Below are 23,034 nucleotides of genomic sequence, written 5' to 3' on the forward strand. Positions count from 1 at the left end.
CGGAAACGTAGGTTCCAGAACTGGCTTCCGCGCTCCTATTGGCTGGCGCGGCTTGGGAACCCTCGCCTCCGCGGAACCGAGGGATGGCAGGCGATTGGTCAAGGAGAGGAGGTAGGCGGAGACAGGTGAGCAGGAGGCGGGCTTTCATTGGCTGCGCTGAAGTTGGAAAGAAGGAAGCGGTCGCTAAGGTAAGTCAGTCTGGTTGCTGGGGAGGGGGAGAAGAGACCCTTCTAAGGGAGAGGCCCTTCCTCTTCCCATGGAGGGCTGATATGGGGCAGTGTTTTGGAAAAAGGCCGATGGGGCAGAAGAAAGAGGAACCCAGCGAACCTGCGGCTCCCAGCCTACCTGCGTCTCCCAGCCCTGTACACCTGCGATTTTATTATTTTTATCATTTTTATTCTTGTTATAGATCAGTTAAATGTTAAATTACTTCTATTGCCGGGGTTGTATCGCAAGTAACTTACACTGAAGAGCAGACCCATTCAGTTGCGTCCAGTGCTAGTCCTACTCAAGAGCAGGCCCACGGAAGTTAATGGATGCGAGGACATCCACCCGTTGAAATGAATGAATCTTACGTTAGCCAAGTCCATTCATGGGTCTACTCTGGGTAGGGCTAGCATTGGATACGTGTGTATGTGTGTATCATTTGAAATTGCTTTTTTTAAAAGGAAGAAAACTATATATCTTCTAATTGCTGATGTTTCTGTTGTGAAATCACTTCAAGGAAGCGATCTGTAAATTAAATATATGGTTTTTTAAAAATGGACTTCAAGGCTGCCTTTCAAAATAGGAACATTCTGTCAAGGCAGCATACAAAGTTTTTAAACATAGTGAGGTGTGTCGAGGGAGGAATGATTCACCTAAAATTGTGGGACAGAGTTGTTAAAACTGTATCATTCCAAACCAGGAATCCCATCCTAAAAATTAAAACCTAAACACAACTGTAAAAATAGATGGGCAATTTAAAATAAAATAGTAATAGTATTGGGCTGTATCCAACCATACTTGAGTATATGCACTGAAACTGATGTACCTAAGTCATGTCCATTAACTTCAAAGGGTCTACTTAACTGATACTTAGAACAGTTGAGGGATAGGAGGGAAAGGTGGTTTAAAAAAAAATCAAAACCCAGAGAAGGAGGTTGCATAGTTTTGTTTGCTTACCAAGCAATACTGCTCACATCTGTTCAGAAGTAAGCCCCATTAATGTCAATGGGAGTAATGCCCAGATTAGGATTTGTTTTCAGTGAGTTGTATCCAACCTTAGTCCTGTTTAGAATAGAGCCGCTGAAATGAATAGTGAAAGTTAGGTCCATTATTGTCAATTTTTCTTATTGATAATTTTATTGTTTTACCTTTTTTGTAAACCATTTTGAGGGGTTTTTATTTTGTTTTGTTTTTTGCACAAACAGTGTAAAAACCTCATAAAATAAATTAATAGGTAATTTCAGTGAGACTACCATGAGTCAACCCAATATTTCTACACTGACTTTCAGGGCAAGCCTACCCAAGATAGTTCACACTCATAATTAAAACAACAGCTACTTCAGTATACTTTCATATCTTTCCATTTACAGGCAGTCTTAATACGTGCTACTGGCTAGCTAATGCCAGGGGGGAATTAAAACGGAGACCGCAACAGGTTAAACATGTCAGGCACCTTGTAAAACCGGGTGAAAACAAGGCATATTTAAAAGCCTGTTATGAAAGGAGTCAAGCGTATATTGCTTGAGGGGCCCACAAACAGGGGCCCTCCCAGTGAAACACGTTCCGTCCCTCTATCTCACATAATCTTGCTTATTATTTGCATACTATTTAGTCCTATTTGCTTATTGTTTGAAGATGGGCTGTGGTTCATTGGTAGAGCACCTGTTCTGCCCGCATAAGGCTTGAATCCTTGGCATTTCCAGGTAAGGCTAGGAGAGCCCCTGTAGAGCTTCTGCCGGTCGTTTACCAAGATAGCTGGACCAAATGTATAAAAAAAAGTCTGCATGATATGAAGAAAGGGAATATAGAGGAAAGCTTTTTGCCTTCTCTCAATAGCACCAGAACTTGGGGGCTGAATGTTGGAAGATTGAGGACACGCAAAAATAAATTATCTGGCTTGCTGGAAATTGCAGAAAGGGAGAGTTCTCTTGTACTCAGATCCAGCTTGAGGGCTTCTCTCTGGCTAGCCAATCTGAGAAAAGGATTCTGGGCGATGTGGGCCACTGGCCTGATCCAGCGGAGCTCTTCTTGCGTAACGATCTGACCAGGGATAAGGCAGCTCCGGTTGTTCCTGTGCTCATTTATGGTTTATCCACCAAGCAGCTGTTGACTCTTGCCGTCTGTTTCAGAGCTACACCATGGCCTACGGGGATGATGGACACAGCCTGAGGGAAGTGCTGGCCACTTTCAAGGCCTGTCTTGACGAGAATTCGGAAATCCTAGTGGACCCTTACTTAGCAGGCTGGAAAGGGCTCGTCGGGTAAGGCTGTCCACTAGTTAGGGAACCAAGCTTAGATCTCGCTCCACACCTGAGTTGGGAACCTGTGGCCACTCAGATGCCTAAAGCGCCTCTGACAGTCAGCGTAGACCACAGTTAGCTATCATGGGCCAACACGATGACTCATTATAAGGCACTTCCTTATTTTCCTTTGTTACTGACCAAGGAAAAATTGGGGTCACTGTCCCCGCTCCTGCCACCTCTCTGCAATGGCATGGCATGGCATTCAACGTTCCCTCTTCCACCCACACAGAACAGGAAAAGCGAGTGGGAGACCATCAGCAGACAGTCCTTGCCCCTGAAGAGTTGCAGGGAAGGCTGGGCTGCTTGTCAAAGCCACTGACAGAAGCGGAACTGTTGAGGCCTGCCCTCTGGCTGTAAACTGTTTCTTGTTGAGAACGGCCCGCATAGGTTTAGGTGGAAACTTCTGTCATTCATTCTGTTGGGTTGCGTCTCTAAACCAAGGGTGGGGACCCTTTTTCAACTCAACGGCCGCATCTCAGCAGTGGGAAGGGCCAGAGGCAACACCAAGTGGAGCTGCTAATGCATATTTTACCTTTCGGCAGCAGGCTAGTCTATACATGCCCTCTCTATCCTCCTTCCAGGCGTGCAAGAGCGTTAGCAGAGCTCAAGGGACACATTCCAGCTGGAGTGTGTAGGGCCAGTGAGGGGGTGTGGGCTGGGGAGAGGGCCAGACAGAGAGGCCAAGAGGGCTGCATTCAAGGTTTCCCACCCCTGCTGTCGGAAACTTCCCTGCTGAGCTTTTCTATGGCTCCTTGTAACCAAGGGTTCTGTTTTGGAAATCAGGTTTTTGAACTCCATGGGTACGATCTTCGGCTTTGTTTCGAAAGACGCGGTGGCCAAAATCCAAATCATGGAGGACTTCCGGAGCGGCCCCAATAAGGAGAGCTACAGAACCCTTCAATCCATGGTGAGCTACGAGATGGCCAACAACCTGGTAGACTTGAAGAAGTACTCCGAATGCCCCGTATCAGGCTGCCGGACGATCCTGCGCCTCCACCGGGCCCTCCATTGGCTGCAGCTCTTCCTGGAGGCAATGCGGACCAGTAGCCCAGACTGCAAGACGTCGGTGTTGTGCACAGATTCGTACAATGCCTCTCTGGCCAATTACCACCCTTGGATTATCCGCAAGGCGACCATCATTGCCTTCCACACTCTGCCCAATCGGGAAGCTTTCTTTGAGAACATGAAGGTGGGCTCCAACGAGGAGGGGGTGGAGATGCTGGGAGAAGCTTTGCCCCACATCAGGAAGATCTACGATATCACACAGGAACTGTACAGCCGGCACAAACTCCTGGACCTCCCTTAGCAGAGCGGATCCCCACAATCAAGTGTTTCTCTGAATGCCACAGGTGAAAAAGGAAGCATTGATCGTACATCTCATGCCTATCCATTTCCAGGCCAGCTTGTTGGCACCAAGATCTAGCTCTCTGCTTCTCAGCTCTCCCCTATAAATCAGGTTTCTTATTGCTGGAATCATTTGAGCCTTCAAACCATCCCTATTCTGGGTTCAATCAGCTAGATATCCAGAGAAACAGAAGTGGTCCCAGTTCCTCTGACTGTGGTGGGGAGCCTACGGCTTTTCAGATGTTCTTTGGCTCCAACTTCCAACCACTGGGCTGGGGCTCATGGGAGTCGGAGTCCAAGAACCTGCTTGACCTACAACTCCCATCATCCCTGATGGCTGGCCATGCTGGCTGGGGCTGATGGGATTTGGAGTCCCCCCCTCCCCCCCCAAAAAACCCTGATCTAAGAAGAGGCATTCCCCACTCTCAGGAGGCAATGAACGCCTCTTCCAAATAGAGACCATCCTCCATCTCTCCTTTGCAGTAGGGAATGCTGCTCCTTACAGTCGGGGTGAGGAACCTGCCAGCCTTCCAGATGTAGCTGGACTCCAGCTCCCATCATGCCTGACCATTTGGCTGTGCTAGCTGGGGGGGGCTGATGGGAGCCCAGCAACATCTGGAGGGCCGAAGGCTCGCCGCCGTTTCATCACATGGTTTTTAAGGCTACAGTCTTCCCTGATGTGTATGGGAGGTAAAACTGCATAAGCAATTAATGTACTTAATCCCAGGGGGATGGATGAGGGCCTGGAAGCAGGGATCTCCCCGGCCTCTCAGCTCATTTGTGCTCCTCTGCCAATCAACCCTGGTTTTGTTTAATCAAGGTGCAACTGCATCCCCTCCACCCTTCAGATCGAATTAAGCTTTAAAGGGGAAAGGGGGACTTTTACAGTGGACTGATGTATATACCTGTTTCAATGACCATGTGACAAGGCAGGCATCCCCAAACTGCGGCCCTCCAGATGTTTTGGCCTACAACTCCCACGATCCCTAGCTAACAGGACCAGTGGTCGAGGAAGATGGGAAATATAGTCCAAAACATCTGGAGGGCCAAAGTTTGGGGATGCCTGTGACAAGGGGAAGACGTTAGGGGCAAGATTGCTCAGGATTGCCATGATACATATGCCTGAAGGTAATGCGCCCACAAACATGAAGCCCTTCAGGGCATCCCATGCAGATCCCTAGTAGCCTGTGACTCTCTCTACCCAGACTCCTCCCACTCTTGAGCATTAACAGCCTGTGGGGTTTGGGGTGGGGGCAAAGGGACACATCTGTGAGGTGCAAAAACCTTTCATCAGTCACCAGCCAGGCATGTTGCTGTGCATTTAGCTGAGGGGCAGCACTGTGTGGGTATGCAGGGACAAATAAGAATTCAAAGTGGGGAGGGAGCGGAATCTCCTTCCATACACACAGGGGAAGGCAAAGATATTGCACACTGCTACAATCCGGAAATCAACTATCTTTAGCATGCTGGAAGTGGGAACAATCTCCCTAGTGAGGGTGGGGGACCTGTGGACCCCCCAAATGTCAGTGTCTTGTGCAAGCCACCTAGAAGTTTTGTTTTGTTGTGAGTGGTATATACACAACTTCTAAATAAGTGAATGAAACATATCTGGAGAACCACCGGATCCCCACCCCCTGCTGAAACCGAACTCCTGAACCATCTTCACACCTCTTCTCTCCCTGTCATTCTCTCCCACGACAAGACTGTTCACTTAGAAAAGCTTTTTTGTTTTTTTAAAGTCACTGTGAGTTTCGAACTTGCATAAGGCTGTTGACCACGCCTTTGGCTTGAAGACAATCATACCTGTGTTTCAAACGTGGCGTTTGAACATAACGCTGTTATGTTAAGATTCCTTTCGTGTTACAAATCAGTCAGTCGTATCTGTGTTTTTAAAGTGGTGTTATTTCTGGATCACAATATGCTGTTAAGATTCCTTTCGTGTTACAAATCAGTCATGTATCTATGGTGCTCTCATGTTTCCTGCCTCGTATGATTTCTAAACTATCAATGCCTTTGGGGGCGGGATGTGGGTGCGCAATGCAAATATTTGCACTTATGGCACTGTTTACTCCATGCATGCACTGTGATTTGTCTATAGAGATATAGATATGTATTTACCTCTTATATTGCTTGGGTTCAAATAATCATCTGTCCTGTGTATTTGTGGTGGTGTCCTCAATTTCAGTCCCGATGGCCGCATAGGAATTTTTCACGATTCTGCCATGAACAAGGTGCTCGAATTATGCAGCAGAAGGCCCTTAATGAGACCCAAAAGCCTCCTCCTAAATAATAACCTCCCTGCACCCCATTAGCAAACAGTTGCTAACGGCGTTATCACCTGACACAGGTATATCAAAGCTGATGCCAGCTGCCCTGACATGAGAGGGGCCATAGATAAGCGACAGAGCATCTGCCTTGTATGCGCAAAGTCCCAGTTCAATCCCTGACATCTCCAGGTGGGGCTGGGAAGGACCCTCAGTCTGAAGGCCTGGAGAGCCACTGCTGGTCAGTGTAGACAATCCTGAGCCAGGTGGACCAGGGCTCTGGCTCCGTATAAAGGCAGTTTCCTAAATTGGGAGGGAAGGAGCAGTAAACCTCCGCACATCACCTTGCTCCCTCCCTGGAAAGGGTTGGGGAACCTTTTGAAGCTCAAGAGCCACATTCCCTTCTGGGCCACATTCCTGGACCAGGGGCAAAAGAATTAGGATAGTTTCTGCACACACACCTATTATTATTATTATTATTATTATTATTATTATTATTATTATTATTATCCTCCGTCCAGGCACACAAGAGGTCAAGGATGCATTCCAGCCAGGCAAATACACTTGTGGAGGATGTGAAGCAGGGCCCCTGAAGAGTGTGGCCTTGGGAGAAATCCAAGGGCCAGGTAGAGAGGCCTGGAGTGCCGCATTCAGCCTCCAGGCTTGAGGTTCCCCACCCACCCAGTGGAAAACCATAACTAATGGTTTGTTGTGAACACAGAGCTAGCTCCCTGTGAGCGAGCAAGAGCAACAAACCACACGCCTTGGTTTAGTGTTGCATCTGAACCAGGGACTGTGGTTTGTTTTACTCCCTTAGTCCTGTGGTGCAGCGCAGACCAGGCCCTGAGGCACAGGCACAGGAAGGGTCAACAGCAGGGAGAGAGAGAGCATGGGGTTCTCTATGGGTGGCATCGAGGCCCACCCCCAAACCTGGGACCAGCGCCCAACCTTTCCCCAACAGCGGTTCTGAAAGTTGTTTGATCCAAGAGTCAGAAAGGCCCAGCACCTGCTTGCAAAAAGTTCAGGAACCTCTCAAGACAACTCTGTTTGAATAATGCCCTCGTGGCAGGGAGGCCCTGATGAGGAGCTTGCAAAGGAGCCCAACTCAACAGAATGCCGCAGAAGATTTGGTTAGCACGGGTGGCTAACTATGGCTTCTTCCACACCTACACTGCTCATGCAGTGTGTGCTTTGCTAAACAAATTCTCTCAGGATGCTTCCCACCTGCTGTAAATTTTATTGAACAAAACGTTTGGCTTTCTAAGGGGTCCCCCTGCCTCGTTCGAAGTTCGGCTGTCCACACACAGACCAGTCTCAGAAACAGCTGAGAGGCATGTCTGTTTTCTTCCTGCTCAGCCTCGGTCTGGATTGGGCCTGGGCCCAGAGCTATCACTGCATGTCTTCCCAGTTTAGAAGACCCGGAGACTACATACTGGGCGGCTTGTTCCCTTTCACGGTGCTCACCTCCAACTTGACAGACCGGACCCTGCCTGACATTTACAACTGCGAGAGGTAAGGCAGCAAAAATGGCAAGGAACAGAGCAATGGTTGGGGAGGTGGCAATGCAGAAACCCCTGCCTTGTATGTGGCTGGTATGAAGAGTTACTTCCATTGCTTCACTCCCTTTTACCTCTGGCCACCCCCAGCCCCTGGAATGCGGCCCCTAGAAGGCTGCCTGCGATAGAATGCGGCCCTCGGGGCTGAAAGAATGTCAGATTAATTGTCAACGGGAAACTATGGAGAATATTTGAATGCTATACCCAATTAACCAGGCAGCTTTTTAAAGTAAAATTATTCAAAATGCAAGTGTCAGCAAGACCTTCCTGAAGACTTTCCTTTTTTAATGAGCCTTTTAAGTTGATTTCTTTCCCTGTATCGGAATCATTTTTAAGATTCTTCTTCAATGTAATAATAAAAGCAAAGACTGGGAATAGCAATCACTTTCTTAAGCTGGGAATCCCCCCTCCCCCACATTTATACATTTAGCGTTTTGCTGTTCTCTGAAACATTATTTGCATGTTTTTTAAGGGTCTTGTAAGCTGCCTTGGGAGGGCAGAGTGCCATGAAAGGTTAAAAATAAAAACAACCAAAAGTTGGCAAGGTCATTCACATGGATTGTAATACAGCACAAATTTTACAGCAGCAACAGTTCAGTCTAGGAACCAACAGTGGAACGGATTCCTGCATTGCAGGGGGGTGGACTAGAGGACCCTCAGGGTCCCTGTCAACTCTGCTGCTCTATGATCATATGTAAAACAGGACAGGAAGAAAAGGAGCAGCAATTCAGTTATGCTTAAGAGCTCTGACCAGCCTCAAACAGACTGATTCAAAATGGATGCAAATGGAAAAGCCTTCAGAGACAGCCAGTGTACAGTGTTGAATTGAATTGAATTGAATTGAATTGAATTGAATTGAATTGAATTATTGGCCAAGTATCAACCATACTTGGAGTGCTGGACTAGGACCTGGGAGACGAGAGTCATGAAGTTCGCTGGGTATGTCCCTGGGCCAGTTGTTGCCTCTCAGCCTAACTGACTTCCCTGGGTTGTTGTGGGGTTTAATTGGGGAGGGGGGGGTGAACCATGCACTCCACCTTGAGCTCTTTAGAAAGAAAGGTGAGGTATAAATTCAGTAAATAAATATACAGTACCTATTTAAAACCAATCAACCCCTTCCGCCTACCCATATCCATGCCCCCAACCCACATTGTTGAGGATAGGTCCCTAGTCACTCCGGAGAGAGGCATTTTAGGGGGTCACGGGTAGTGGCAGGAGGATAGAATCTTAAGAGTGGGAAGGGAACCCAAGGCTCATCTAGTCCAACCCCCGGCAGTGCAGGAATCTTAGCTAAAGCATTCATAGACAAATAGCCTCCCTTGGAGGAGAGTCCACCACAACCTCCCAAGACAGACTCTTCCACTGCCGAACAGGGAAAAGGGGGGACCAGTAACTTGCCATCCATCAGTTATCTCAAGCTAACATCCCTATTCGCCGCCTCAGCCAAAAGCAGAAGGGCACAAATTGTGCAGGGGCAGGGCCACCCCTGAAGCCCCTGGGCATGCCTTTGCGCACCTTCCGGCAATCAGGAGCCCACTCAGGGGAGCTTCTAAAGGCAAGCCAGTGTGCTCCTGATCAGGGTTCCAGCCAGCCACTTAGGCTGTCTTCCAGGGTGCTCTGTTCCACGCATTTCCCCCAGTTTTATTAAACCCCACAGCATTCCCTGCTCACTTGGTTGTTGCGCATGTGTTGGGGGAGCGGGGACAGTGCCTCCTTAGTGGTTTCCCCCCCTCCAATGAGCACTCCTCCAAGCCTCTGACACCTCTTTGCATGGGGGTGGTGCAGTTTTGGCTATGTGAGAGATCGGCACTCAACCCTGCATGTTGCCAATAGAGGGAGAGAGACCGCCACCCCCCCCCTGTTCTGTCCTCTGTCCCCCCAGGCTTTATGCCGCCGGTCTGGTCTGGGCCCTTGGGATGAAGATTGCCATTGAGGAGATCAACAACTCCACCACACTGCTGCCGGGGATCCGTCTTGGCTATGATATCTACGACACCTGCATGGAACCGGTGGTCACCCTCCAGCCCAGCCTGCTCTTCCTGTCCAGAGCAGGCACAAACAGCATCGGGATCCTTTGCAACTACACGGACTACCAGACCCGGGTGATGGCTGTCATCGGGCCTCACGACTCAAAGCTCTCTGCGGTGACAGCCAAGCTGTTCGGCTTCTTCCTGATCCCGCAGGTAGAATAACTGTAAGAGCAAATGACACGCTTGTGAGAAGGCGCCAGTGAGGCCCACCGCAAAATGTTGCAGCGTAAAATGCACCTCTTCCGTGTTTCAGGGTTGTTTCCAAATAAGCCCTCCTCATTCATTCAATAGGTTTATTGTGCTAGCCAAAGGACATGACCGTTAGGTCAAAGCAGCGTTTCTCAAATTTGGGTGCCCAGCTGTTGTTGGACTACAACTCCCATAATTCCTAGCTAGAAGGACCTGTGGTCAGAGATGATGGGCATTATAGTCCAACCCAAATTTGAGAAACACTGCATTAAAGTTCACCCAGATACCAACATAGTAATAATATAGCGAACATCAGTAATAGAAAACAAGGAAGATCAGAAGTACCACCAGCTATCCCAACTTCAGATTAAACCTCAGAGTCCCCAGAACAATTTACAGCAATGTTCTCTAGCTCTCTCTGTCCAATCTTTCCTGCAGCCAGTGCAAAAAGAGCCACTTTACGTGTCACAAAGTTGTTAGTGGCCTGCAAAACAAACTGCACTGTTTCATCCATGGTATTCCCGCTTCCCTACATCAACAAAGGTTTCAAAATCTTGGATCCAGGTAGACCCATTGGAATTAATGAAGCTAAGTTAACCATGCGCATTTACTTGCAGTGGGTCTAACTTTGAGTAGGTCTGGCATTGGCGCAAACCCCCAGGCTGCACTTTTATACCCACTTATCTTGGAGTTGGGCTGGGAGGGAAATGTGATTCAGTTCATAGTTAAAGGGATCCACAGTTTTCAAAACAATGCTCAGACTGAAACACAGCCATCTTTTGCAATACACACTTGGGACAAATGTTGCAATGGAGTTCTCCAGTCAAGTAGTAAATGCAAAAATGCATGTACTGAGATAAAGTGTGCATAAGAATGCATATATTAGTGAAAATAACATACAATAATACATTCTGATAGGGGAACTGGCTTTGCAAAAAAACTGTGTATGAGGCAAAAATGCATCCAAAGATACCTAGATTAGGACAAATGCAAAATAAAATGCTTATGGGTCTTCATGAGCATTTTTAAAAAAATCAAATGGATGTGGAAATGTGGAGAACAGGAATTAAGCTTGGGTGTGGGGAAGAAAAACTGAAATTAACATGATTCACTTGTCCCTACTTGGGGTGAGACATAATGAACTCAAGTGGAGCTTACTTCTGAGTACACATGGATAACATTGCATTGGCAGTCAACTCAACTGTGCCTCCCCCTTCCCTTCTTTGGGAGTCCCACAACATCTGGGGAGGGGAGGGCACAGGTTCCTAACCCTGGGCCCACATGAATCCAAACCTGCAAGTATTAACGCCATGACAGGAGCCATACTCATTCATACATCAGCTGAAGAGAGAGGTAAGCCTGGCAAGCTTGAGAGATAGGGTCTTTTCTCCGTTGGCTCCAACACTGTGAAACTCCCTGTCCAGAGGTATCTGCTTAGCTCGCTCCTTGATATGGTTTCAGCAGGCTCTACAAGGCCTAGGGGACTTACTTTTTGTTGGAATGGCCAACTGGTGGAACTGGATTAGAACAGCCTTCCCCAGACTGGGGCCCTCCAGGTATTTTGGACTGCAGCTCCCATGATGTAATGATTTTGTTGATAAAAAGAGTAATAAGAAGTTTCACCAGTATTCTGTGTACAAAAGCACATAGTTTCAGTTATGCACTTTTTTAGACATTACTTTGGTCCATATAAACACTCTACCCTTCTAAATATACCTAAGCCAAATCCTCCCTCACCATTTATCCAATGACAAATAACAACACAAACCTTCTGAACATTCCCACCCCAATTGATGGGAATTGCAGCCCCGAATATCTTGAGGGCACCAGTTTGGCTGAGTCCAGATTACATGACGGGAAATGTGTTAGTGCTGCTATTGTATTGCACCCAACCAACTTCTGCTTTAGAGCAGACCCATTGGAATTAATGGATCTCAGTTTGTCATGTCCATTAACTTCAATGGGTCAGGACAAATGTATTGCTTGACATTCAATGTGATTTTTAAATTGATTTTATATGCTGTAAGCAGCCATGGGGAGATGGTCTCTTTGGAATGGCGGCTTGCAAAGTCACCAAATAAATTAAACATTGGTACGATTGTGGCCTTCAGGTCAGCTATGGAGCCACCATGGAGACCCTGAACAATGAGGAGCTGTATCCCTCTTTCTTGCGGACTGTGCCCAGTGACAAGAGCCAGCTGGAAGCCATGGTCCAGCTCCTGCAGGCTTTCAAGTGGAATTGGATCGCGGTCATTGGCAGTGACGATGAATATGGCCGTGGAGGCCTCAGCCTCTTGTCAACCATGGTGGCCAGCAAAGAGATCTGCATCGCCTTCGAGGGGCTGATCCCAGCCGACGTGTCCAACCCGAGCCTCCAAGTGAAGCTGAGGCAGACGATCCAGTCGATCAACGAGAGCAAAGTCAACGTCATCGTCCTCTTCGCCAGCGACCGGCCTGTCCGGGCTTTCTTCAAGCTGTGCTTGGAACTGGAGCTGAGCCAGAAGGTGTGGTTGGCCACGGAAGCCTGGGTGATGTCCGATGTGGTCACCTCTGTGGACAAGATCCAAGCCGTCGGGACAGTCATCGGCTTCGTCATAAAGGGGGGGACAATCCCCGGCTTCGAGGAGTACGTCTACAGACTTTTAGAGCTGACCCAAGAGGACAGCTTCTGCAATGCATCCCAGGAGGAAGTGGACAAGATGGGTTCGGATGTCCTGGGACCGCAATGCCTGCAATGCAACTACGTCTCTCGCCGAAACATCACCGCAGTGCTCAAGCACCGGCAGACGTATGCTGTCTACACCGCAGTGTACAGTGTGGCTCACGCACTCCATAACTTGTTGTGCTCCCAGAGAGGGATGTGTCATAAGGGTAACATCAAATCTTGGCAGGTAGGTGAGAGGCAGCCAGCTGCCCGTCGACTGATAAATACAATGAGGCCTGGTGACCTGTTTTTGCCCACGTGGTATGAAATTGTTATTATTTATTATACTTTTTAGTAACACAAAGCAACTTAGCAATAAATAGCACGTGCATTAACACCAGCTTATAACCAATCAGAGGACAACCTCAAACACATTCATATTTTCAAAAGCCAGTATTAAAACATCCCACCCTCTGAAGGAGGCCACGGATAGTTAAAAGTCAAAGGCCTGGAAAAAACCAAATGTTTCTGCCTGGTGCATAAAGATATGAGATTATGGTACCAGGCGAGCCTCCCTGGGGGGAGCATTCCACAAGCGGGGAGCCACCACTGAAAAGGCCCGTTCTCATGCTGCCACCCTCCAGACCTCCTGTGCACGAGGGCACATGGAGAAGGACGCCATACGGTGATCACAGAATCAGATTGGTTCATACGGGGAGATGCGGTCCTTGAGGTATTGAGGTCCTGAGCCTTTCAAGGCTTTATAGGTCAAAACCAGCACCTTGAATTGGCAGCCAGAAACTGATTGGCAGTCAGTACAGTTGGGCCATGATTGGTGTTATATGCTCAAACTGTCTTGCTCCGGTGAGCAACCTGACTGCCAAATTCTGCACCAACCTTTGGACCAAACAGGGAATGGGTTTGCTTAATTAGGCCCAAAGGCCAGAGGTCCCCCAACCTGCCCTAAAATCTTCCTAGCAATGGGATAATGCCCTCAAGCACACCCAAGAACAGCAGGAAAGCTTAAGAGCCACAGGACAGGCTGAGTGGCACATACAGCTTTGTCCTGCCACATTTTGCCACCTGATATGGCTGCCTTGCTTTGGCGAGGGCCAGCCTTGCAGAGAAGTGGTTAGTGCAGGCAAGGGGACATGGGATTAGGGGTCCAAGGGCCGGGGGGGGACACACGGGAGTTAGCACAGGATCCACCTACAGCCACCTTTCCCTTCCATCCAGCTGCTGGACAAACTGAAAGACCTCCGTTTCAACATCTCCAACCAGTTGCTTCACTTTGAAGAGTACCGCAGCATCAACCTCGGCTACGAGGTTATTGGCTGGAGGTGGCAGGACAGTAGGATTGAGCACATCAGCCTCGGGAACTTCAACACAAAACTGAACATCAATACATCCTTGGTCCAGTTTCACACAGAGGATGGAAAGGTAAAGAGAGAGAGAGAGAATGAATGAGAATGCAACAAAGGAATACAGCAAAGTGAGTGATCTCTTTGCTTCCTTCCCACCCACAAATGTCCTCACACTAATTATCTGCCTGACGTCTTCTATTTGTTTCTCAAAGTTATATCCCGCCATTCCTCCAAGGCAACAAGCTAGATATGCTAAGGCAGTGTGCCCAACATGTATTTAAAACACGATCCCCACTCCCCCAATAATTCTGGAAATGGTAGCTTACCTCTCAGCACCCATAACAAACTCAGCTACTCCGCTACAAACCATAACTAATGACAGTTCCCAGGATTCTTGTTTGGTGTGTGTGTGTGTGTGTGATTTGCATTCATGGTGTGTGTGCAGGCCAGATACAATTAATTTGTCCAGACACAGGAACACAGGAAGCTGTCCTATACTGAGTCAGAAAAGTTCAGTATTTGCCTGCACTGACTGGCAGTGACAGCTCAGTCGGTAGAGCATAAGACTTAAGCTTAAGATTGTGGGTTCGAACCCCAGATTGGATTAAAGATTCATGTGTTGTGGAGAGTTGGACCAGATGATTCTTGGGATCCCATCCAATCCCTCTGGATTCTATGATCCAGGATTTCTACTACTGAGCTATGGCCTTTCCCCCAGGAAGGGGGAGCAGGAAGACGGAGGGGAGAAGGAATGGCATAAGGAGCTTGCAGAGAACAAGGGCGAAGAAGATAGCTTTGCAGGAGGTAGACATTCAATGCTAACACTGGTTGCTCCCCCTTCTGCTTAGGCACCCATCTCTGAGTGCCTTACGACATGTCAGCCTGGGCAGATCCGTCGAATGAAGGGGTTCCACCTCTGCTGCTATGACTGCATTGACTGCGAGAGGGGCACTTACTGCAGTTCTCCAGGTGAGAAGGTTTGGGGCCTTGCGGTGACTACCCTGTGTCACACTCAGAGATCGCAGAGAATTCTGACAGATATATGAGCAGCAATTGCTGGTGTTCATTTACCCGTCCCGTATCCAGAATGGAAATCAATCCAGCAGATTCTATTGGTATTTGCTTGTTGTTTTCGGTCTGCAAACGGTACGTAATTGGCAATGCCTCCTTTGCATTGAAATGAATGGTGTGGAACAACATAATTCATTGTGTAATCAATTATGACATCCATTGGTTAAGTAAAATTCTGCCACAGCAGACAGGGATACGAGACACAATCATTTGTGTTGCAAGCAGAACTGCAGCAGAACAGAAACAGCCTTGCATGTGATGTGAATGGGTTGGAAGAGAAATTGATTCCTTCTTTACATCCCTAGCTAGAGTCACTGTATACAGGGACAGCAGCTCTTGGTGAGACGAGATGGGGGGGGGGACAGCTCAGCTTATTCCTGATCTGTTCCACATTCCACATTTGTTCATTCCTGAGTCAGCTCCACCCCACTTCTGCATTAATCTGCTCAAGTTTCAGTAAAAATAAGGTTGTATTAAATACTTATCTTTCTCACAAAACCCACTGCTACTAGTCAAAATAGACGCTTTTCGTGAAACCAAAAACTTGACTCCAGTTAAAATTTCACTCCCCACCTGGATAAAATGGTTTCACCACCATAGGAAGCTGCCACATACAGATCTAGACCATTGGATCCATCTAATGCTGTACTATCTACACTGACTGGCAGCAGCTGCCCAGGGTTTTAGACAAGGGACCTTTCCCAGGGCTATGTGGAGATGTCAAGGCTTGAACCTGGGACCATCTGCATGCAAAGCCGGTGCTCTACCACTGAGTTACAACCCTCCTCTTAAAATATAGGTACAGAGAAAGCTGTATCAGACCATTGGCTCTTTTAGCTCGGTCTACCCTGACTGGAAGCAGCACTCCAGGGTTTCAAGCAGGAGTCTCACCCAGCTCTACCTAGTTACAGGTAGGTAGCCGTGTTGGTCTGATGTAGTCGAAACAAAAAATAAAAAAAATCCTTCCAGTAGCACCTTAGAGACCAACTAAGTTTGCCATAGGTATGAGCTTTCGTGTGCATGCACACTTCTTCAGATACCAGAGAGGCTGCAAATGCAATCTGGAAGCTGTTGCATGAAAAGCAGGTGTCCTGGCCCTTCCCCAGAAGGACACCCCCTTGCTTGTAAAATGTACAGCTGCCTCCCTGCTTTTTTACAGAGGACTCAACCTGCACCGCCTGCCCCAAGGAACAGTGGTCCCCTAGACGCAGCACACGATGCTACGACCGCAGCGAAAAGTATTTGTTCTGGTCCGAGCCTCTGGCCATCATCTTGGTAGCCTTGCTGATATTGGCAGTGACTCTCACCTGCCTCTCGGGGTCCCTGTTTCTGAGGAACCTCCACACCCCCGTGGTGCAGGCCGCTGGGGGAGCCATGTGCCTCGTGGGCCTCCTCTGCCTGGCCCTGATGTGCCTCAGCTGCGGCCTCTACATCGGCAAGCCCAGCCCGACCATCTGCCTGATGCAGCAGCCGTCCTTCGCCTTGTGCCTCAACCCTTGCTTCTCCACCATCACGGCCAAGGCCCTCCAAATCATGCTGGTGAATGACTTTGCAAGCAGCCGCCGCGGTTTCCTGCACAACCTGATCCAGAGGCAGCCGTGGGCCATCGTGGCATTGTGCTTTCTGGGTGAAAGCGCCCTCTGCTTTGGGTACATCTATGGCAACCCGCCCACTCTGGGCAAGAACTACAAACTCTTGCCCACCCAAGTCCTCATCCAGTGCAGGATAAAGTCCTGGGCGGGCTTCACCATTGTGCACGGGAACAACAGCCTCCTGGCCTTCACCTCGTTCCTCTGCACCTTCATGGTGCAGACGTCTCCCAAGAAGTACAACATCGCCCGCAGCATCACCTTCGCCATGCTCGCTTACTTCATCGCCTTGATCTTCTTCATCCCCACCTACGCCACCGTGGGGCTAGAGTACCAGCCCGCCGTGCAGGTGAGTGCCATGCTCATGTGCGCTATAGGGCTGCTCATGGCTTATTACCTCCCCAAGTGCTACATCCTGCATTTCAAGCCGGACTGGAACACGGTGGACTATTTTCAAGATTATGCCAAAGAGGCGACGCGGGAAAACAACCCCCAAAATTAGGGGTCGTAGCCAATGCTAGTCCTACCCACACAGGAAACCCGCTGAAGTTAAGGGGCATGGCTAACTTAGGCCTGGTCGTTTCAACGGGTCTACTCTGAGGAGGACTTGGTCGGAGACAACCCAAGCAGAAGTCTCTGAAGCAGGAAGGGGAGCCTCTCGTTTGATGGGGTTAACAGGGCGACTTGTATTGCTGCGGCCCTAGTATAGAAGCTTTTATTGGTGCGTGTTTTTATTTCGTTGGGTTGGACGTAGATATGGATTTGTCTTGATGGGATAGACTCGTTAGAGAGGCCTTGCATTCTAGTCCTCCTGCTCAGGGTTGGCAAGCCAGAGTCAGAGATGGGAAAGCATCCAAAGACTACAAAAATGCCTCCCCTCCCCTTTCTTCTTAGCCCCCTGGGATCATTGCAGAACGCTCATGCAATGTTGGACTGGAACCTACCGTATTTTTCGTTCCATAAGACACACTTTTTTCCTCCTAAAAAGTAAGAAGAAATGTCTGTGCGTCTTATGGCGCGAATGTGTGGTCCCTGGAGCCGAATTGCCCAGGGGCTAAAGGCAGATCGTGGTTTTTTGTTTGTTTTTTAAGAAAGAGCTAAAGGATAACAAGAGGGAATGAGACCATTGAAAGGAACCTGCTCAGCAGCTGATTGCAAGAGATTGGGGAGGGAGATAAGAGAACTAGCTCCCTTCCCAGCCCCTTGCCTAGGCCTCAGTTGTTGTCTGCAGAGGGAGACATGTGACTGGCTGATTAGATTACCTGTCTGGAAACTGTAGAAATGGGTCTCTTTCCTTTGAGAAGCTGCAGAACTGTGAGTTGAACTAAAAACAGGATTTTTTCCCTTTGCAAGGAAATTCAGCAACTTTGAGCTGATCCTAAAAAATGGAGCTTTCCCCCTTTGCAAAAAAAGATGCACAACTCTGAGCTGACACCCCCCCCCCAAAAAACAGGGCTTTTCCCATTTGCAAAAAAGCTGCACAACTTTGAGCTGACCCTTAAAAAATGGAGCTTTCCCCCTTTGCAAAAGAAGCTTCTTCAAATATTTAATGGGGGGGGGGGTGGAAGCACCTAGGCCTCTAGGAGTTGGCTGCTATGCCTAGGACAATTCAAGAAAGCAAAATATTTTTTTCTTGTTTTCCTCCTCTAAAAAACGGTGCGTCCTATGGTCAGGAGCGAAAAAATACGGTGTATATGTCTCACAGAGATGGCTTACTCACAGTTGTCTCCAACCCTGTCCTATTCTGCTCAGCGAATGGGAAGCTGCCTTAGCATCTATGCATGGCATTTAATTAGATGTGAAACAGATTGCCAACGAAAATGGTGTTTAAGGTGTACCTTTAACCTAGTGCCTTTACAGAAAGGACTTGCCTGCTTCAGATAGATGCTGGCAATGAAATCTTCTTTTGAAGCATATAATTTGGGCCTTGCTTACCGTAGTGGTGTCTTATGTCTAGTTAGAAATTATTGTCCATGTTGCAGTAAAAAGCCTCTTGAATTATATCCCTGTAAAGTGGAGACTAATGGATTGACAACAGAGGTGGAGACCTTATGGTGGCCAACAGATCAAGGGTTGTCTCCAACGTTGGACTTACTCAGAAGGGAGCCACTGAAATCAATGGGCACGGCAAACCTAGGTGCATTAATTTCAATGGGTCTACTTTGAGTAGGGCCTCATTGGAGGTTGTCTTTTTTAAGACTGCAAGGACAAACTTTCCTGCATCCACTGCTCCGTGCTGAGGTGGTCTCCCTGCATGCAGCTTACATTCGTCAAATCTAGTTTAAGATGTTTATTTGGACATATGGACTGTCTTGTTGATTTATACATTTAAACTGGGATTGATGGAATAGTCTTACTGTTAATGTCCTGCTGGCAGCGTTTTTTTACCTCTTTCTGTTACATTTGCAAATAAAAAACGTATTTAAAAAAGTTGTCTTGATACCTAATCAGGCCTGTGCCAAGTAGCTACACACCCCATCATTGCCTTGACAAGGTTAGCTGCACTGGTTAATGAGCTCTGATCCACAAGTATTACATTTACCTGTATGGATATTCTATCTAAAACCATTTGCTGACGAAGATTCATCTTCGAAACAGTTGATTCAATCCGGATATACTGTCCTCTTGGACATCATCCATTGAAAGGCGTTGTGGTCTTCCCCACCAGCAATTCATTTCGTTGACTACTTCTTGGTTATGGATTGATAGAAGAGTTGTAAATTTTGGGTGACATTCTACTACTATAATAACACAGCTACTATATTCATTAGCCACGTGTTGCAGCTGTATTTGAGCAGATTGACACACATCCTGGGATGGGAGCCTTTGCATCTACAGTTGTATGCGTGAAATAGCTGTGCGTCTGGCAGCTCAGCTCATACGTCACACAAGGCTACTAAAGGGTGAGACTAGTCAACAGGTGTGACATTGGAGGTGTGGCAACTCAGTGCCCCCCCCCCCATTATGCATTGGGACACATGCATGGGAACCTCTGCATAGGGGTGCAGAAGAGTTAAAATTCCCATTCATAGGAGGACAATATAGATTTAGATCAGTGGTTTGCAGAAGGGCATACAGTGGAACCTCGGTTTATGAACACCTCGGTTTACGAATTTTCGGTTTACGAACGCCGCGGACCCATCTGGAACGGATAAATTCACTTTCCATTACTTTCAATGGGAAAGTTCGCTTCAGTTTATGAACGCTTCAGTTTATGAACAGACTTCCAGAACCAATTGTGTTCATAAACCGAGGTACCACTGTAGTTCAGAGGCTGCAGAGGGCAGAAGCTGGGAAATATTGGAAGAGGAACAGCAGGAAGCAGCAGCACGAGGGGAGAGACAGCTGACAGACTCAGTGTCCTTGGAAAGCATTCCTGACCCACCCACCCCTTCTACCAGGACCAGACGGGCATTGAGAGTAGAAGAACAGAGAGCTTAGTGGCAAAAGGCTCAGATTTGCCAATGCAGGACTGATGTAGTTTAAGGGAGACGAAGGGGGTTGGGACTTTACTTAGAGCAACACCATCATTGCATAGAGACTACATCCCTTTGTCTCACTCTGTGGATACTGAATAAATTATGTGGTAAGGACTTTTCGTGTTATCTGCTTTTTTTGGGTTCCCACCGAGGGAGGGATAGTAATCCCTAAGCCTTGACAATCAGCGATGTTCATTTGGGCCAGCCATCCTCTCTTGTGTCAGACCTATCATGCAAGCTTGTTGGAAACATAAAACAGGATAACTCTATCTTGGGTGCTTTGAGTGAGCCAGTGGTGTAGCAGTTTGAGTGTCAGAGTGTCCCAGTACCTGGGAGATCAGGATTCAAATCTCCATTTGGCCAGCTAGTGCTAGTCGCTGTCGCTAAGGCTAACCTACCTCACAGGGCTAGTTGTGAGAATAAAGTGGAAGGCAGGGAGAGCCTTGGAGGATAGGCAGGATTACATATGTAGTAACTAAAACACATTTTAATAAAATAAGGGAGATGAAAGGTTGAAAGAAGATATGGAAAATAGCAATTATATTTTAAAATATGTATTTTTGAGAGGAAGAATCCTAGACATCCTACCCATTATGTTGCCCACATTTGCCAGAAACCAGCTGAAACCAGATACGTTTACGGCTTAAAGGCAGCACAAGGGGGTTATTTTCTCACAGAGATTTGAATACACTGGTTGAATCTCTTTGCAAAGAACATGAAAATGAGATGGGATGATGCGAGAAAAGCCTCAGGACATTCCCCCCCCCCCCAATGCAAATAGTTTTGTTTCCAAGTTAAAGCCAATTCACGCTCAAAGCCTCAATGGATATGCAAAAAAGAGATCAGGAAAGGGGACCAGCAATATCACTGCAAATGACAAATGTCACGACCAATTACAGAATGTTAAGACCACTGAGGACCAACTAAAACACCCCACCGTAGAAGCAGACATCAAGTTTTAATAAGGTAGCTTCAAAAGAACAAAATATCAAACCTATTACCTCCAAGCTGGGGTGGGGGTGGGGCTTGCTTGTTTTATACAGATGTTATTATTTTATTACTATATTTATTACCTGTCCTTACCAGCAGGCCCCAGGGTGGGTTACAACTATTTAAAACTCAGATTTGAAAATGGTTAAAACAGATTTCAGGACTCAGGAATAGGATGGGTCCTGAAAACACAACATCTCAGGTGTCAAAGAGGCCAGAGTAAAAATATCACTGATGCAGTAACAGTGCATTAGTGGTAAATTTATACTGAACTGTCCACAAATCTTTCCACTTTATTAGTTGTTCTGCGATGCTTCCCCAATGCTATCATATTACGGCCATCTGGAGGGGCAACTCTTGTGCCATAGTGCAACTTACATGAAGTGAGTCCTGATATACACATTTGGGCTTGTGCTTCTGCCTAATCTATGCATTACTATTTTCCCTGATACAATTCATTTTAATGCTATTTTGGCTTATAAAATACGCATTTTTGAACATAATTTTCATACATAATGTGCACACATTTGTGTGCACTTTATTTCGTTGGGAAACTGCATAACAAATTTCAGAGAAGTGCAAAACTGCATAACAAAATTCAGAGAAGTGCAAATTTTGACAGACAGCTGTGTTTCAGCTCATACACCGTTCGAAAAAGTGTGAATGAAGTAGATGGGCATCAAAACGCAAAAGCAAATTTCTCTTCTCCCTCCCAAGTCCCGACCCACCAACACCCAGCCACTGCACAGCTTACTGGGCCTGGCAGGTGCAGGATTAACCGACCACAGGTTACTAACAGTTCAGCACTGTAGCATTCGTGCTTGCACGTTTGCATGGCGAGGGCAGATAATATTGTTTTGCTAGCTGGATTTGGCCCATGGGCTGCCAGATGGCCACCCACTATTTCCAGAACATCATGCAAATGATTCATTTTGCTTATGATTTGATTTAATGGCCTCCACCTGCCCTTTCACGGGGCAGAGTCGCCCAGGCACCATTTGTCATTGCGTTCCACTGGCTACTATTCAAATGTAACATATTCCCAGGCTTTAAAGCCTTTGCCTAGTGGGCATCGCCTCCAAGATCGCCACCCTAGTCAAGCAGGCAATCAGAATCAAACACAAATGGCCAGAGACAGAAGGGCGGAACGCAGCTTCATGGGCTGAAAAAGAGAGCGACCACAGGTATGGATATGAAGCAGAGAAAATAAAGGAAGGTAAGTTTATTCCTCCTTTCTTATGAACTGACTCCATAGCCATAGCTAAAGAGCTGTCATGTGAAAGGTGGAAGCACGTTTGTTCTCTCCTGCTCTGGAGGACCCAAATCAATGGCTTCGAGTTACAAGGAAGAGATTCCGACTAAACACCAGGCGCAACTTTGACAGTATGAGCTGTTCGACAATGGAACAGACTCCCGCAAGAAGTGGTGGACTCTCCTTCCTCAGAGGTTTGTAAGCAGAGGTTGCGTGGCCACCTGTCATGTATGATCTAGTTGAGATTCCTGCATTGCAGGGGGCTGGACTTAGATGACCCTCACAGGCCCTTCCAACTCTACGGTTCTACGAAAAGAACCACAACAAAACATTTTCTTAATATGAAGTGCATTAACCCTTTGTTTTGCAAGGAAAGCTTGTTTGCTTTATCACATTTATTAGTATTAAATCGCTCCATTGTCTCTGCTGGGACAGGCCAGACCCATCAGGCCTCCTGTCCCTCAACAGTCACCTGGGGGCAAGCCATTCCACCAGGCTGCCTCAGTGGGAGAGTCAGGAAGCAGAAGGCTCATTCCATCAAGCACCTCCAACCCCTGAACTATGCAGACTGGTCATTATAAGATCAATGGCCCAAGTTTGATCCCCCCCTCTTCCTTCCATGTCCTTTCCCCCCTTGTGTTTTGTTTTTTTAGATTGTAAGTCTGTAGGCAGGGATGGTCTTGTTTTCATTGATTGTATATAAGTCACTCTTAGCAGGGCAAAAATGTTCTGAATAGCAACAATAGTTACCCA

At 47.4% G+C, this 23,034-nt stretch overlaps 2 protein-coding genes across 4 annotated transcripts; both read left to right on the forward strand.

The window, feature by feature from the left end:
* Positions 1-8: 8 nt before the first annotated feature.
* CPTP (ceramide-1-phosphate transfer protein) lies at positions 9-6,013 on the forward strand. 3 transcript variants are annotated; one of them, XM_035120120.3, is made up of 3 exons: positions 9-188; positions 2,337-2,467; positions 3,293-6,013. In XM_035120120.3, exons 1-3 carry the CDS (start codon positions 84-86, stop codon positions 3,813-3,815), a joined length of 759 nt encoding a protein of 252 aa, XP_034976011.2. In that variant the 5' UTR covers positions 9-83; the 3' UTR covers positions 3,816-6,013. The 3 variants fall into 3 exon arrangements, with proteins under 3 accessions (XP_034976011.2, XP_034976010.1, XP_088527750.1); XM_035120119.3 differs by lacking the exon at positions 9-188 and adding an exon at positions 198-362; XM_088671624.1 differs by lacking the exon at positions 9-188 and adding an exon at positions 1,843-1,910.
* Positions 6,014-7,327: 1,314 nt separating this feature from the next.
* Positions 7,328-17,062, forward strand: LOC118087462 (taste receptor type 1 member 3). Its single transcript, XM_035120121.3, has 6 exons — positions 7,328-7,629; positions 9,556-9,856; positions 12,004-12,783; positions 13,773-13,976; positions 14,749-14,869; positions 16,131-17,062. Exons 1-6 carry the CDS (start codon positions 7,451-7,453, stop codon positions 17,060-17,062), a joined length of 2,517 nt encoding a protein of 838 aa, XP_034976012.3. The 5' UTR covers positions 7,328-7,450.
* The last annotated feature ends 5,972 nt before the right edge of the window (positions 17,063-23,034 follow it).

The sequence above is a fragment of the Zootoca vivipara genome, chromosome 6 (assembly GCF_965207765.1).
Source record: "Zootoca vivipara chromosome 6, rZooViv2.hap1.1, whole genome shotgun sequence".
In the NCBI taxonomy this organism is placed as follows: Eukaryota; Metazoa; Chordata; class Lepidosauria; order Squamata; family Lacertidae; genus Zootoca; species Zootoca vivipara.